Source organism: Ruditapes philippinarum, unplaced genomic scaffold (assembly GCF_026571515.1).
Source record: "Ruditapes philippinarum isolate M1 unplaced genomic scaffold, ASM2657151v2 ctg6291_1_1_1_1, whole genome shotgun sequence".
NCBI classification, from domain to species: Eukaryota; Metazoa; Mollusca; class Bivalvia; order Venerida; family Veneridae; genus Ruditapes; species Ruditapes philippinarum.
The window spans coordinates 1-17,500 of record NW_026863394.1 but is presented as its reverse complement, the minus strand read 5'-3'; the positions used below and the strand labels follow the sequence as shown (position 1 = coordinate 17,500).

The following is a 17,500-nucleotide window of genomic DNA, read 5'->3' as shown; positions in this document are numbered from 1 at the left end:
AAAGTGTATAAATGCTATTTCATTGCTTAATCAGATTGTTTATTCTACTTTCAGAGAAGTCATGGCTGTCCAAGGTAAAAAAGCCACCAAACAATTTTCATCATCAACAACTTCTATGGGTTCTGATGAAGATCTCAAAGTTTACTGTCAGCCATGTGATCGAGATGGACCTAGACTTCCTGCTCACGGCTATTGTACAAACTGTTTAGAGCATTTGTGTGAAACATGCTTTACAGTACACAAAAGACATACATTATCAAGACACCATACTCTACAAGACAAATCTAGCATGCCTCAGACTCTGTCACCTGTAACTCCAAGACAATCAGATAACTTCACAAAACCATGTCCTAAACACAACATGGAGATGATCAAGTTTTACTGTTATGACCATGAGGCTTTCCTCTGTAGTGTTTGTGTCACACTTGACCATACTGCAGCATCTTGCAAAGTCAATTATATACCAGACATTTCAGACAAGGTCACAGACAGCAAAGAATATCAAAACATATTGAAGGATATCAATGACATGACAGAAAGATCTAGCAAAACACTTCAAGACATTAAGAAACGAAATGATGAATCAAACAAATCCTTATCAGATGCTTTGACAGACATAAAGAAATTCCGGACAAAAATCAACCAAAGGCTGGATGAATTAGAAAGAATAGTCAAGGAGGCTGCACAAGTCATCCAAAAAGACAACAGCAAGACATTGATGAAAGTAGAAACAGTATGTGGAGATGTACAAAAATGTCTGAAGTCATCAATGGATGCTGTTAAACATTTCAACACATCCAAACAAGCCAATGATTTGTTCATGGAACTAAAACAAGCCAAACAGATGATAAAAGATTATGAGCAGAGTGTTGCCTTGCTCTCAGAAACTGAAGTCAAAGAATACAACTTTGAACCAAATGAGGCAATATCAAATCTACTTGATAAAGAGAAATCCATTGGGACATTGAGAACCAAAACATTAAAACCAGATTTGAAGTCTAGACAAAAGTTACATATCGATAAAATCTGTATCAAAACATCACAAGATAAGGACCATTGCTATATACAAGGAATGACTCTCCTTACTCCTGATCTTCTAATCGTCACAGATTGGCTTAATAATGCCATAAAAATGATTGATATCAACAGAAAGTCTGTACTAGCTCAGCAAAGCTTTGCCAGTCAACCTACTGATGTCACATCAGTTTCACGAAATGAAGTAGCAGTCATATTTCCAGGCTATCAAACTGTTCAGTTTATAAATATATCTCAAAATAACTTCAGCAACAAGCACACTGTGACGGTTGATGGATCATGTTTCGGTATAAGCTGTCACAATGATAAAATGGTTGTGTCATTTTTGTATCCTCGTAAAGTTCAAATCCACCTTATCAATGGAACTCTATTACAGACCATCCAAAATATGCATATTTTCAAAACACCAAAATATATTGCAACAAGTGACAATTGTATCTATGTATCTGATCCTGAAATGAAAACAGTTACCAAGTTAAACTGGCAGGGTGAGGTGAAAGGCAAATTTGTTTGTTCAGGACAACCTTACGGCTTGGCAACATCAGAAGAAGGGAGTTTATATTTTTGTAATTTTGACAGCAATGCCATAGAAGAGATATCCCAGGACTTTACTGAAGGGAAGATTGTCGTTAAGGATATAAAAAAGCCCCAGAATGTCTTCTGGTCTGGCGAAAGATGTACACTGTACGTAAGCAGTAGCTTTGGGAATGATACAAATGAAGATAACTTTATCAAAATGTTCAAAAAGTAATGATTAGATAAATCGCTGGGATGTGTATAAATGTATGAAGAAAACAAGACAGGAAGCTAAATGTCAAACACCCTGTTTCGTCACACACCTAATATGTATAACTTGAAAACAACAGAATTTTTTTTGCAGAATATATTAACTTGCAATCGTAAAACTTCACTGCTTCTTGTGTTTCTTCCTGTTCAGGCAGGCCAATATTGTACATCAAAAATTTGAAAGCAGCTTTGCAGAAAGTGCATTATTTAAGGGTCCTTGCGTCATACCATCATGTCAAACAATTAAGTTCATGTTATATCATTAGCAGACAAAATTTTAAGTTTTATCAACATGAATACCATTGCAGTGATAATTGTTTGTACCAACATATTAATAATATCTGTCATATGTTGCGGTTCGGACCGGAATTGAGGCTTGCCGAGTTACCGCCCATGGGCGGGTTCCCGAGGGACGGATATTCCGATCCGAACCGCAAACATATGAAAGATATTTTTTCTTGCATATTCTGCCATATTATTTCATATTTAAAATGGTTTACCTCAATATGATATATGTTCATGGAAATTAAAGTCATTTCATTCATAACTATTTTCTTACAATTGCGTATGAACTTACAACTTAAATAACAACGGCGAAATGACGTCATCCTAAGACATATTTCCCTTCTAAAACGACGTCATTTTAACGCGGTTCATTCATAAAGTGCGCTAAAATGACGTTGTTGTTTGGCACGCGACTCATCTGGCACCCCCCATGCCAGATGAAATTTCCGGCATGGGTAAAACTCACGGAGACGCCAGTCTGCTATGCAAGAAATCAAGTTGAACTGCTTGGAGGTACTAGGAACTATACACATGTAGTACATACTGTCAAACCTGCCTATAGTGGTCAGTAAGAGGACTGAGCTAAAATGACCACTGCAGACAGGTGTCCACTATATCCAGATTGACATGAATATTGTTATAAGAATAATGGATGAATTCTGTTGAAATATATTCATTTTTATTACAAAAAGCAAATACTATATCAATTTGCATTATACAATCTACATGAAATAGTGTTATTTTTTAATATACATGTATGTAAATAATACTTTTTTTCATAATAAATCAATTTTTTTTGTAAATTCAATTTCAATTCTTATGTTGGCCGTAATTTGACTAATGGAAATAATATGTTCATAAAAAAGTAGCCACAACAAAACTGGCTTACAGATGGCTAATAAAACTCACTTGCAAACTGAATTTGATCACGATACTAAGATTCTTAGATAACCTGTGAAGTTGTACAGTAACATTAATTTTATTTAGATTATTTGATAACCTCCTTTTGTAATTGCCTTACAAAATTGGTTGATGCACAAGTAAAAATATACACTTCTATATTATAAATTTCCTTAAAAATACATATAATGACTTACAATTCCAGTTAGCTGATAAAGATCTTTATTACGCTGTATTTGTTCCGCAAGCTTCTTTTGAAGGTCAAGTAACGCCACATTTTCCTCCTCCGAGGTGATCTGACCCAACAGCCTCGGCACAGGTGGTGGTGGTAGTGGCACCAAGTACGCTCCAGTGGCTGACTGGAATACCAACAACACAAATATTATATGAGCCGCACCATGACAAAATCAACATGGTGCGTTTGCGACCAGCATCAATCCAGACCAGCCTGCGCATTCGCGCAGTCTGATCAGGATCCATGCTGTTCGCTATCAGTTTCTCTACTTGTTGTAGCGTTTGTACATGAACAGCATGGATCCTGATCAGACTGCGCAGATGTGCAGGCTGGTCGGGATCCATTTTAAACGCATTATGTTGGTTTTATTATGGCGCGGCTCAATTATAAAAGTATCTAATAATAAAACACAGCAAAATCACGATAACTGTATTAAAAATCAAAACACAGAACGCGCTGAATTTGTTTGGGTCTCAGAATGTCAGAAAGGAGAAGGTTGTGACATTATAAAACAATTTGTTTTTGTATAGTGCCACGAATGCTTTCCAGCGTTTTATTTGTAGTAGAATGGCTATAAGACTAATTGCAACACTGATATTCGATGCAATGTTTATTTGACTTAAACAATTTGAAAAAAAAAAAATGAGTTGCCTTAACTGGGAATTGAACTCCAGACCTCTCGCTTCCTAAGCGAGCGAGCAAACCCCTCGGCCACGGTGAATTTATATGTTAACGGCCTGAGGAAAACCATATTATTCTAGTTAGGGTTTGTAACGATGCTAACTGTTGTTTAACACTTGTGTAAATAATCATGGCGCTTACTATAAGCATGTATATCTATAAAGAATAAAACAATATTAGAAATCTTCGACCATTCGGGAATTATTTTGCACCTTTCATGTTACCATATTTACGCAGTGATCTCCCCTAAATTTTTCGGCCTAAGTGTTACATATAAAGGGAAGTAACCGCTTAAAAAAAGCGAACTACTTTTGGCACTTGCAATTAACAGCATTAGAGTCTGAAATTTAGCTACCATTATTTGTTTGGTCTGACAACCCAAACAAATAAACAAGAGGGCCATGATGGCCCTGAGGTCGCTCACCTGTATATAGGCCCCCCCCCCCCCCCGGGCCAATTTTACCCAAGGGCTTTTATTTGAACAGACTTGGTAGACACCCATAAGAAGATGTTTCATGCTAAACATCTAAGTTCTAGCTCATTGGGTTTTTTAAAAGAAGATTTTTTAAGTTTTTACTATACACATACAGTGTTCAATCTAGAACAAATTTCCAGGGGGCCCTTCGGGCCCATAAACTTTTCAAAAGGGGGTCATTTGAGAAAAAAGGGGGCCAACACTTAAAATGAACATCTAATTCAAATAAGGTATTGTATCTTTTTAAGTTACTTGTTCATGTACCATATATAGACCAAAAACGGTTGCAAAATTCCATAACAATCAACTCAACTAAAAAAATGACATTATTTGGACCTTTTTCGAGAGTTCTGTTACCGTTGATGCAGACTCAATTTTTAGAACTGATTGATAAAGAAACAATGACATAATGTTCAAAGAAACATATGAATCTTATTTAATTACCAGGGATATTTGATAACAATGTTCAGTTTTTTAATCAGCGCCCGATATATAATTAAAAATAAAGGACAATCATATTTTGCAATTAGCTTATAAACTTACAATAGTCGCTAAAAACATTTACCCTTCTCAATATATCCAAGCTAAAAACAAAGTGTCAACAGGTGCTCAGAAATGTATATTGACATACCGGTGCCTTTGATCTTTTGTCAGGGCAGCAGTTCTTACGTCACGCTTAAGATGTCTGTATTGATTAATGATATGCACAATGTTTTAGCGCCGACCAGCCAAAGACCAATCAAAGTTTATTTACTCAATTGTCAGACACTCACTAGCCAATCGTGTTTGATTAGCTCCATCTTTAAGACTTTTTTAATTGGTTGAAGGCGTGTTCGTAATAATTTATGCACACCTCTATAATTAACTCGCACTTTTTAACAAATACCGGTATACTGCAGTATAGTTTTTTTTCCTCCGGAAAGTTATCGCATATTAATTTGTTTTGACCGTTGAAAACTTTTAACTACCCGCACGTATTGGATTATCTGTGATGATTTGTTTTGTTTATAAAAACTGTGACTCAAAAGTAAGTAATAGTTACGGTACGAAGAACAGGTCTGCATAGTATTTACAGACCCGGGTCGAGAGAGCGAAGCGATCAAGGTTTTAAAAGGGTTACCGAGTGCGGTAACTATCTTACCAACATGCTCTTGTTTTTCTATACAAACTTCAGTTTTGAATTCAGTATTTATTAATATTATTCACAAGAAACTTTTTTTATGTTTAAGAAAGCATTCTAATGTCATTAATGGCATTTTCTCTGAGTGCGCCCGTCGGGCCCACAGCTGAATTTGTTTTGCGCCGGCGGTCTTTTCAGGGGGTCAATGGCGCAATGGCGCGCTCTAGATTGAACACTGCACATATAGTTAAAAACAATGACACCCCTGGGGCAGGGCCAGTTTTGACCCCCGGGCTTTTATTTGAACAAACTTTGTAGATATTTACTTAAAGATGTTTCATGCTTAATATCTAAACTCTAACTATTTGGGTTTTTTCAAAGAAGATTTTAAGTTTTTGCTATACACATACAATGTATAAGGAAAATCAATGACCCCCGGGGCGGGGCCAGTTTTGACCCCAGGGCTTTTATTTGAACATACTTGGTAGACACCCATTAGAACATGTTTCATGCTAAATATCTTAGCTCTAGCTCTTTGGGTTCTTTAAAAGAAGATTTTTAAGTTTTTACTAAATGCATATAGGGAAAATCAATGACCCCCTGGGGCAGGGCCAATTTTGACCCCAGGGCTTTTATTTGAACAAACTTGGTAGACATTCACTAGAAGATGTTTCATGCCAAATATCTTAGCTCTAGCTCTTTGGGTTCTTTAAAAGAAGATTTTTTAAGTTTTTACTATATGCATATAGGGAAAATCTATGACCCCCTGGGGCAGGGCCAATTTTGACCTCAGGGCTTTTATTTGAACAAACTTGGTAGACACTCATTAGAAGATGTTTCATGCCAAATATCTTAGCTCCAGCTCTTACAGTTCTTTAAAAGAAGATTTTTTAAGTTTTTACTATATGCATATAGGGAAAATCAATGACCCCCTGGGGCGGGACCAATTTTGACCCCAGGGCTTTTATTTGAACAAACTTTGTAGACATTCACTAGAAGATGCTTCATGCCAAATATCTAAGCTCTAGCTCTTACAGTTCTTTAAAAGAACATTTTTTAAGTTTTTACTATATGCATATAGGGAAAATCAATGACCCCCCGGGGCGGGGCTAATTTTGAGCCCAGGGCTTTTATTTGAACAAACTTGGTAAACATTCACTAGAAGATGTTTCATGCCAAATATCTTAGCTCTAGCTCTTACAGTTCTTTAAAAGAAGATTTTTTAAGTTTTTACTATATGCATATAGGGAAAATCAATGACCCCCTGGGGCGGGGCCAATTTTGACCCCAGGGCTTTTATTTGAACAAACTTTGTAGACATTCACTAGAAGATGCTTCATGCCAAATATCTAAGCTCTAGCTCTTACAGTTCTTTAAAAGAAGATTTTTTAAGTTTTTACTATATGCATATAGGGAAAATCTATGACCCCCTGGGGCAGGGCCAATTTTGACCTCAGGGCTTTTATTTGAACAAACTTGGTAGACACTCATTAGAAGATGTTTCATGCCAAATATCTTAGCTCTAGCTCTTACAGTTCTTTAAAAGAAGATTTTTTTAAGTTTTTACTATATGCATATAGGGAAAATCAATGACCCCCTGGGGCGGGGCCAATTTTGACCCCAGGGCTTTTATTTGAACAAACTTTGTAGACATTCACTAGAAGATGCTTCATGCCAAATATCTAAGCTCTAGCTCTTACAGTTCTTTAAAAGAAGATTTTTTAAGTTTTTACTATATGCATACAGGGGAAAATCAATGACCCCCGGGGCGGGGCCAATTTTGACCCCCGGGCTTTTATTTGAACAAACTTTGTAGACATTCACTAGAAGATGTTTCATGCCAAATATCTTAGCTCTAGCTCTTTGGGTTCTTTAAAAGAAGATTTTTTAAGTTTTTACTATATGCATATAGGGAAAATCTATGACCCCCTGGGGCAGGGCCAATTTTGACCCCAGGGCTTTTATTTGAACAAACTTGGTAGACACTCATTAGAAGATGTTTCATGCCAAATATCTTAGCTCTAGCTCTTACAGTTCTTTAAAAGAAGATTTTTTAAGTTTTTACTATATGCATATAGGGAAAATCAATGACCCCCTGGGGCGGGACCAATTTTGACCCCAGGGCTTTTATTTGAACAAACTTTGTAGACATTCACTAGAAGATGCTTCATGCCAAATATCTAAGCTCTAGCTCTTACAGTTCTTTAAAAGAAGATTTTTTAAGTTTTTACTATATGCATATAGGGAAAATCAATGACCCCCCGGGGCGGGGCTTATTTTGACCCCAGGGCTTTTATTTGAACAAACTTGGTAGACATTCACTAGAAGATGTTTCATGCCAAATATCTTAGCTCTAGCTCTTACAGTTCTTTAAAAGAAGATTTTTTAAGTTTTTACTATATGCATATAGGGAAAATCAATGACCCCCCAGGGCGGGGCTAATTTTGACCCCAGGGCTTTTATTTGAACAAACTTGGTAGACACTTATTAGAAGATGTTTCATGCCAAATATCTTAGCTCTAGCTCTTTGGGTTCTTTAAAAGAAGATTTTTTAAGTTTTTACTATATGCATATAGGGAAAATCTATGACCCCCTGGGGCAGGGCCAATTTTGACCTCAGGGCTTTTATTTGAACAAACTTGGTAGACACTCATTAGAAGATGTTTCATGCCAAATATCTAAGCTCTAGCTCTTAGGGTTGTTTTAAAGATTTTTCTTTCGGTTGCCATGACAACCAGAGTTCTGCATGGAATTAAATTCTTTGAACAATTTTTAAAGGTGACCACCAAAGGAACATTCCTGTGAAGTTTGGATGAAATTGGCTCAGTGGTTTAGGAGGAGATGTCATTTAAAGCAAAAGTTTACGGACAGACGGACGACGGACGGACGGACGCCGGACGGACGGACGACGGACGGACGCCGGACGAAAAGCGATCACAAAAGCTCACCCTGTCACTTTGTGACAGGTGAGCTAAAAACAAGCAAATTCGTTGAATTTATATCCCCCACCGAGTACTGGTTATAATAACACAACAACTGAAGACATAAGGCTTTATATATATATATTAATCATGGCATAAACAGTAATATTCTTTGAACTTGATAAATATTCAGGGCAATAACAGGGCCATAACTTCGTGTTAAATAGTAAAATCTGGAAATGCCAATGAGATGTATGCATACTACATAACTAATCAAGGGCCATAAATCTGAGTTATAAGTATCTGACTGGAACAAGGCGACTATATGCATATCTCCTCTTAGTATCCCATAAAGTTTCATTGAATTCCAGCCAGTTGTAGCAGAGAAGTAGCGAGGAAACAAATATTTTTCTATATGGATACTGCATAACTAATCAAGGGCCATAACTCTGAGTTAAAGTGTCTGACCGGAACAAGCCGACGATATGCGCATCTCCTCTTGGTATTGAAGGTTCCCATAAAGTTTCGTTGAATTCCAGCCAGTAGTTGCAGAGAAGTAGTGCGGAAACGATTTTTACTCTATATGCATACTACATAACTAATCAAGGGCCATAACTCTGAGTTAAAGTGTCTGACCGGAACAAGCCGACGATATGCGCATCTCCTCTTGATATTGATGATTCCCATAAAGTTTCGTTGAATTCCAGCCTGTAGTTGCAGAGAACTACTCCGGAAACGAAATTCGGACGGACGGATGGACGGACAACGCCAAAACTATATCCCCCTCCCGATTCCATCGGCGGGGGATAACAAAATAACTGTGTTCTTGCAATTTATTCATAACTGCCATCATGTTTCTTTAAATCTGCAGGTCAGTTCAGAATATTATTAATATATATACTTTTTGTTTAGTTTAAATCATATCAATGCAGTAAATGTCTTAAGGCTCACTAATAAACAAGACCTCAGATGGAGATGACAAATCTCTCCATTAGGTTTGTCAGAGACTGCAAAATGTCTGATACTGGAAGTCACATTATATAGGTACAGAAGGAAAAAAAAGGGTAATATTTTGGAAGTAAATCATAGTCAGGTGTAAATGGTTGAGTTTTAGTCATGTGACACTGCAAAAGTCACATGGAAACTTTCCAGCTTAAATTGTAGTGGTAGAACTGAGACACCCACTGTGTTTTGTCAGGACAAAATATATATACTAGTAGAACCACTAATTTTCCGTTAGCTAGCCAGATAGCTTCCTCACATGATAGAACATTAACTCACTGACGGGATTCAAACCCACAGTGATGAGGTTCAAGTGACGCTCAGTCAGAAACCTTAACCACTCAACCTCAGAGCCTCCTCCGACCCATTTCAGCCTGTAACAGGGGGATAAGTAGAAGAGCACTTACTGCTATTCCAATCAGCATGCTTTCTCCCACCACAAACTGCATTTTCAGTCCAAACAATCCATTCATACTTCGCATCTGTAACAGAAAATGTATTATCATAAATTATAAATGGAAAAATTGTACAATCACAGCTTATAATGGAAAAAATTGTGTTATTGCAGCTTATAATGGATAAATTGGATAATCAAAAAAAATAAATGGAAAAATTGTTTTATCAAAGATAATAATGGAAAAATTGGATTATCAAATACTACAAATGGAAATATTGTATCATCGAAGCCTATTGGATGATCAAAAATTATAAATGGAAAACTGTCTTATCAAAGCTTATATTAATGGAAAAATTAGATTACCAAATATAAATACATGTAAATGGAAAACTGTATCATCAAAGCAAAAATATATAATGGAAAATTTGGATTATCAAAAATTATAAATAGAAAACTGTATTATCAAAGCTTACAATGGAAAAGTTGCAAACTTTATAAATTGAAAAACTACAATGGGAAAATAATTTCATTATCAAAATTTAAAAACAGAAATTTCTCATCCAGATTTGTCAAACAGTAAACTGTTTCTTTTTAAACTTATAAAACTTGCTTTTAGATAATGATTTTACTTACTTTAAGTTTGTTCATTAACTGATTGTGTAGATCATATTCCAGAAATGGAAGAATCTGAAAACAAACAAGACGTAAGTTATTCTTACAACAGGATTTGTCAATCAATTTTCTTGCATATCAGACTTGTGCTTCCCTTAGTTTTACTCTTGTCGGCATGGGGGTGCCTGATGAGTCACGGGCTATAAAGTGGCAAGCTTAGGATGAAGAAATTCCGCTGTTATGAATGAAGTTGTCATTTCATATGCTGTTGTAAGAAAATAGTGTAATAACATAAATTTCCATGGATAATTGTTTTGTTAAGGTCAAGAATTTAAAATATGACAGAATATGGTAGAATATGCAAGAAATATGTTGAAACCCGCCCATGGGCTGTAACTTGGCATGTCTCGCTCGTTACCTCCAAATGGGTGGGACTCCTCAGGACGGATATTCTTATCTGAACCACAATATATGACAGATATTATTAATCTTATCATATAAGTCTAATTTTTCATGTGCAACAAGTAAAAATTCATTTATTGTTAACAAAAGCAGACTAATCTTGCATTATATTCATTTCATCACATTTAAAAAGCATTGATCATTTTAAAATAGTCTTTAACACTAGTGCTGTGGCCTATGGCTTATAAAAGTTTGTTCTGGCATGTAATGTTTAATGCTTTTGAATATACATGTACTGAGGTTTTTTTTTAATGACTGGAGAAGAAATAATTTTTCAAGATGTTCCACTTGATGAAGGTCTAGACCAATAACTTGTTTATTCTGAGTATATTTCTAAGAATAGTCTTCTCTACAAATCTGTCTGTTTAAAGTGCCCCAGTTGATCTATGTAAGAAATTCATATCTTATGTTTTTAAGCTTTTGAATCTCAGTGGAGTTCCTTTAAATTCTATAAAAATAAGAGAATTAGAGTTAATGAAAATGGAACCTTAAATTCTAACTAAAAGCAGAAGATAAAACTGCGAAGAGCTAAGCTCCAATTACAAACTATTATATACAAACTATTCTCTCTTTTTTTATCGAGGAGTTTTCTCCCTTTCCAAACGCTTGTAAAACTTTGCTGAAATATTTTTATAATAACTTACATCACTAATCTCTTTTGCATTTGCCTCAGCTTTGCTGTTTATTTTGGGTCTTATAACTCTGTAAAGAAACAGGAAACAAGATTGCATTTGAGAAAAATGCTATGCCACCGCATTAATCCTTGTACCTTCAGACAATAAGATTTTTTTATTTTTTTACTATATGTTTATATTGAAAATCAATGACCCCCGGGGCGAAGGCAATTTTGACCCCATTGCTATAATTTAAACAATCTTGCTAGAAGTTCATTTCATAATGTTTCATGCAAAATATCTAACCTCTAGCATTTGTCAATTACTAGAAGAAATTTTTTTAAAGTTTTTACTACAAGTCATGTTTAAGTTTTTACTATATACATATAAGGAAAACCAATGACCCATGGGGCGGGGCCGATTCTGATCCCAGGGCTATAATTTGAATAATCTTGGTAGAGGTCTACCAGACAATGCCTTATGCAAAATATCTAAGCTCTAGGCCTTTTGGGTCTTTACAAGAAGGTATTTTAAGTTTTTACTATATGTACATATAGTGAAAATCAATGACCCCCGGGGCGGGCCGATTTTGACCCCAGGGCTATAATTTGAACAATCATGGTAATGGTCTACCAGACAATGCCTTATGCAAAATATCTAAGCTCTAAGCCTTTTGGGTCTTTACAAGAAGGTATTTTAAGGTTTAGCTATATGTACATATAGTGAAAATCAATGACCCCTGGGCGGGGCCGATCTTGACCCCAGGGCTATAATTTGAACAATCTTGGTAGAGGTCTACCAGACAATGCCTTATGCAAAATATCTAAGCTCTAGGCCTTTTGGTTCTTTACAAGAAGATTTTTTAAATTTATTCTTATAATTCCTTTTGGTTGCCATGGCAACCAGATTTCTGCATGGAATAAAATTCTTTCAACAACTTTGGAAGCCCTTCACCCAAGGATCAATCCTGCCAAGTTTGGTTGAAATTGGACTAGTGGTTTTTCACAAGAAGATTTTTTAAGTTCACTATATAATCTATATAACACACACACACACAAACAAACACACACACAGGTGAATCGCTATATGCCACCGCATCACAGATGCTGCGGTGGCATAAAAATGTAGCAAAAATAAAGGAAAAATATAGTAAAAACAGGGAGAAAAACACATTCCTCTTTTGTGAAATCTCAGGAAGAATTATAAAGAGATAGTTTCCCTTACTGTACACAATTTTCCAGACAATACATAATTACCTCCCTTGATTTGACTATAAATCCAGAAAAAGGCTTTTGAGAATAACTGCAAATTGATAATGAAATTTTGACATCATTTGAAGACAAAATTTTACTCACAAACATTGCAGATGAAGATACAAATTTTGTTCCAAAACATGACCCCTTACCCTTGTTTCTTGTTGTTTTTTGTTGTTGTTGTTTTTTTTCTTTACATGTTTCTGTTATTTTATACTAAGATCATGCAAGGTTTAAATAAAAAGAGAGTATTGAATAAGTGTAAGTTAAATACTGAATTCATTAAACAAGTTGAATAAAATTATATTATGTGAGCCTCTGATGAGCATATCATTTTTTTCAATGAAATCAATAAATTTAGTATTGAATCAACACACAAAATATAATTTACTATTTATCACATATCCAAAATAAGACTGTTTACAGTAAAAATATATAACATTTTTATTGACACACCAATGGTGTTCTAACATTAAGCCTGTATTTTTCTTTGTAAAAAGTAAATATATACATGGCCATGCAATACAATTTTTACAAAGTAGCAAAAGCAGCACTTGTTTTGTTTTGTTAAGTTTTACTGCAAATGAACACAGTTTGGGCTGTATGGCACCAGAACAGGACAGATGATTTTGGCTGACCTCAGGTGTTACAAACTTTAAGCAACACCAGGGGTCAAAGTCACCTCACCTGCTGGAGCTTAGATATGCTTAGACCTAAATGATTAGAACCCATTTATTCGCCTTTTACGTTCCCAGAATTACGGTGGCTGCATTTCTGATGCCTTAACCCCTAAAGACAACCCCTCAGCCACAAAGGGGGCAAAAGTGGCACAGGTATGTGATAAATTTTATTATGTAGTTTTTAATCCGTATCTATACTTAACTCTGGCATATACCTTTAATACATGCACCACTCACCTGGCTTGTAAGAATGCACCTTTACCAACAGTTTGTATCTCTGGTGGTGGATTTATTGTTGTAAATAACACGTCAGGTACATATCTCTTCCTGTAAAATATTATAGATATCATATTTACTTTCTAAGTAAGGTATTTTTTGTATTCTCCACAGTATTTTATTATATTATGATGCCAATCTGCATCACCTATTTCATAGTCATCTTGACTTTGGACCAACTAATCCATGGATTTATAAAAAGTATAAAATACTCCAAATATTTGTGCTTTGAGAAATGGTAAGTTGGCGTGATGAAAGGATTGAGGAAAGGACCTGGGCTAAAGGATGAACCAACAAGAGCCACCGCCGGGCGGGGGCAACGCTCGACTTTTTACTTTTTCTAAACGCAAACATAGAAAGGTTTGAACATATATTGATGTTTCCTTTTTATAAATTTAGTTGGTCTGTCTTGTCACATTAGTTTTGTTTATATATTTTGTATATATATGAATACAAAAATTAAGCATATTTCTAAAAATAGCAACAATACGCAATTTCTAAAAAATAGCAACAATGACGCAATTTCTAAAAATAGCAACAATGACGCAATTTCTAAAAATAGAAAAAATGACGCAATTTCTAAAAATAGAAAAAAATGACGCAATTTCTAAAAATAGAAACAATGACGCAATTTCTAAAAATAGAAAAAAAAAATGATGCAATTTCTAAAAATAGAAACAATGACGCAATTTCTAAAAATAGAAAAAAATTACGCAATTACTAAAAATAGATAAAATGACGCAATTTCTAAAAATAGAAAAAAATGACGCAATTTCTAAAAATAGCAACAATGATGCAATTTCTAAAAATAGAAAAAATGACGCAATTTCTAAAAATAGAAAAAAATTACGCAATTACTAAAAATAGATAAAATGACGCAATTTCTAAAAATAGAAAAAAATGACGCAATTTCTAAAAATAGCAACAATGACGCAATTTCTAAAAATAGAAAAAATGACGCAATTTCTAAAAATAGAAAAACATGACGCAATTTCTAAAAATAGATAAAATGACGCAATTTCTAAAAATAGAAAAAAAATGACGCAATTTCTAAAAATAGAAAAAATGACGCAATTTCTAAAAAAAGAAAAAAATGACGCAATTTCTAAAAATAGAAAAAAAATGACGCAATTTCTAAAAATAGAAAAACATGACGCAATTTCTAAAAATAGAAAAACATGACGCAATTATATTATATGTTATTTTGGTTTTGGAGTGATATATGTGGATATATTACTTGTTAAGATTTTATATCACCCGAGCCGTTAGGCGAGGGTGATATTTTATCTTGGCAGGTAATATATCCACATATATCACTCCAAAACCAAAATAATAATTTTATTATCCTTCCCCTGCCGAGTTTAGACGATTTTTTAAAAAATCATTGCTGTTTCAAATGAAACGTCGAAATAAGATTCCCTTTAGGATACCTCTTCGTCACAACATGACGTCACATAAAGACATGACGTATTTTTCCCGTACCTTACGAAAGTAAACAAGAGAAAAGGAGTAGTCTATTGAACGCACTTTTTTGTAATTAATATCAAGCTTTCACAAGGTCATATTTGTTTTTGATACTGATGGTAATATGTATCATTACTCTACTTTGGTAAATATTGATCATTTGACAGTTAAAAAGTGTTTTTAAATCGGAATTTACACCGCGTAAAATCGAACCGTACGCGCATCACCCCGGCGCATGTTGTTCACATCGTTGGGTACCAAACGGGGAAATTTAGTGTGTATATTACCCGTCTGGCTCGGTTATATCAATTTCTTTCGGGTAATCAATATCCAATCAAAAGGCGGAAAAAATCTGGAAGGGTAATAAACATGTATATATATGTATATATATATATTTGATATATATATATATCTATATATGTATATATATATATATATATATATACATGCATATATATATTATATGTTATTTTGGTTTTGGAGTGATATATGTGGATATATTACCTGTTAAGATTTTATATCACCCGAGCCGTTAGGCGAGGGTGATATTTCATCTTGGCAGGTAATATATCCACATATATCACTCCAAAACCAAAATAATACTTTTATTACCCTTCCCCTGCCGAGTTTAGACGATTTTTAAAAAAATCATTGCTGTTTCAAATGAAACGTCGAAATAAGATTCCCTTTAGGATACCTCTTCGTCACAACATGACGTCACATAAATACATGACGTATTTTTCCCGTACCTTACGAAAGTAAACAAGAGAAAAGGAGTAGCTAGTCTATTGAACGCATTTTTTGTAATTAATATCAAGCTTTCACAAGGTCATATTTGTTTTCGATACTGATGGTAATATGTATCATTACTCTACTTTGGTAAATATTGATCATTTGACAGTTAAAAAGTGCTTTTAAATCGGAATTTACACCTCGTAAAATCGAACCGTACGCGCATCACCTCAGCGCATGTTGTTTACAACGTTGGGTACCAAACGGGGAAATTTAGTGTGTATATTACCCGTCTGGCTTGGTTATATCAATTTCTTTTGGGTGATCAATATCCAATCAAAAAGGCGGAAACAATCTGGAAGGGTAATAAATATATATATTTATATATATATATACCTGCATATATGTATATATATACACACACATTTATATATATATATATATATAATACATATACTATACATACACACACACCAATAAATGCACAATCTGAGAAAATTCAGAAATATAACCTTCAAGGTCAAGGTCATTAAAGAGCCCAAGCAAATTTGGGTTTGATAAACAACAAGGTCTGGTCCTTAAGAATGTTCTGTTATAATATGAAGTTTATCCCTTCAAAAATAGCAAAGTTACAGTCAGTTGCCAAAACAATGAAAATTTCAATAATTTGACCTTCAAAGGCAGTGTCATTAATGAGTGAAGGTCAAGGTCTTTCGGTATATTTTTAACAGTTATCTTTGAAGATTATTATGTTCAAGTTTGAAGACAATCCATTCAAAAATAACAAAGTTACAGCCAATAATAGCCAAAAAAATGAAAATTTCAATAATTTGACCTTCAAAGTCAAGGTCATTGGATGAGTGAATGTCAAGGTCTGACTGGTTATTTTTAAGGGATATCCTTGAAGTTTATTATGTTCAAGTTTGAAGACAATCCATTCAAAAATAACAAAGTAACAGCCAATAACAGCATGAACAAGCAAAAATTGGACTTTTAACCTTGAAGGTCAAGGTCATTTATGGATGAAGGTCAAGGTTAGTGTGGTCTACTGAAAGGTCTTGTCCCAAGGGTTGTTGTGGCCAAGTATGAAGACAATACACCAAGAAATAAAAAAGTTATGATCCAGGTACAAGTTTTCGGACGGCAACGGCAACGGAGACGGCAACGCCGACCTGACTATAACAATACCTCTACTTTTTTTTTCAAAAAAAAAAAAGTCGAGCTAAAAACTACATGCTTCAATGGAAATATGGGGATCATCAAAAACCAAAATTATTTATTAAACTTTATGTATACTACATGTACATACCTGCAACATGCACATTGTGACAGGTTGATAGGAAATGGTGCAGAACTAGGTTTGTATGGAATATGGCACAGTGAACATGCGAATCTTGGGCTGCCATCCTCTAAACTGTAAGAAAAGATTAGAAACAACACAAAAAGAATAATTGTTTGTTTAGATTGATTATCAGTTTGAAATTCTTATTACAATTCTTATTCCCCCTCTTCGGTTTGATTTCAAGATATATGAACACTTATGGTGCTCTTTTCAACCACCAAAGTTTAC

General features: G+C 34.6%; 2 protein-coding genes across 2 annotated transcripts in view; one reads left to right on the top strand and one right to left on the bottom strand.

Moving 5' to 3' along the window:
• LOC132721988 (E3 ubiquitin-protein ligase TRIM71-like) overlaps positions 1–2,165 on the top strand; it is a 7,483-nt gene extending 5,318 nt beyond the window's left edge. The window contains exon 2 of the mRNA XM_060706380.1: positions 55–2,165. Coding sequence (XP_060562363.1) covers positions 62–1,786 — 1,725 coding nt within the window. The 5' untranslated portion in view covers positions 55–61 and the 3' untranslated portion in view covers positions 1,787–2,165. The remainder of the gene's footprint in view (positions 1–54) is intronic.
• The window catches only part of LOC132721986 (C2 domain-containing protein 5-like), a gene marked incomplete at its 5' end in the record, with an annotated part of 42,166 nt that extends 24,827 nt beyond the window's left edge, over positions 1–17,339 (bottom strand). The window contains 6 exon segments of the mRNA XM_060706379.1: positions 3,204–3,365; positions 9,848–9,922; positions 10,471–10,524; positions 11,556–11,613; positions 13,696–13,785; positions 17,240–17,339. Of these exon segments, the coding sequence (XP_060562362.1) occupies positions 3,204–3,365; positions 9,848–9,922; positions 10,471–10,524; positions 11,556–11,613; positions 13,696–13,785; positions 17,240–17,339 (539 nt within the window).
• Between the last annotated feature and the right edge of the window lie 161 nt (positions 17,340–17,500).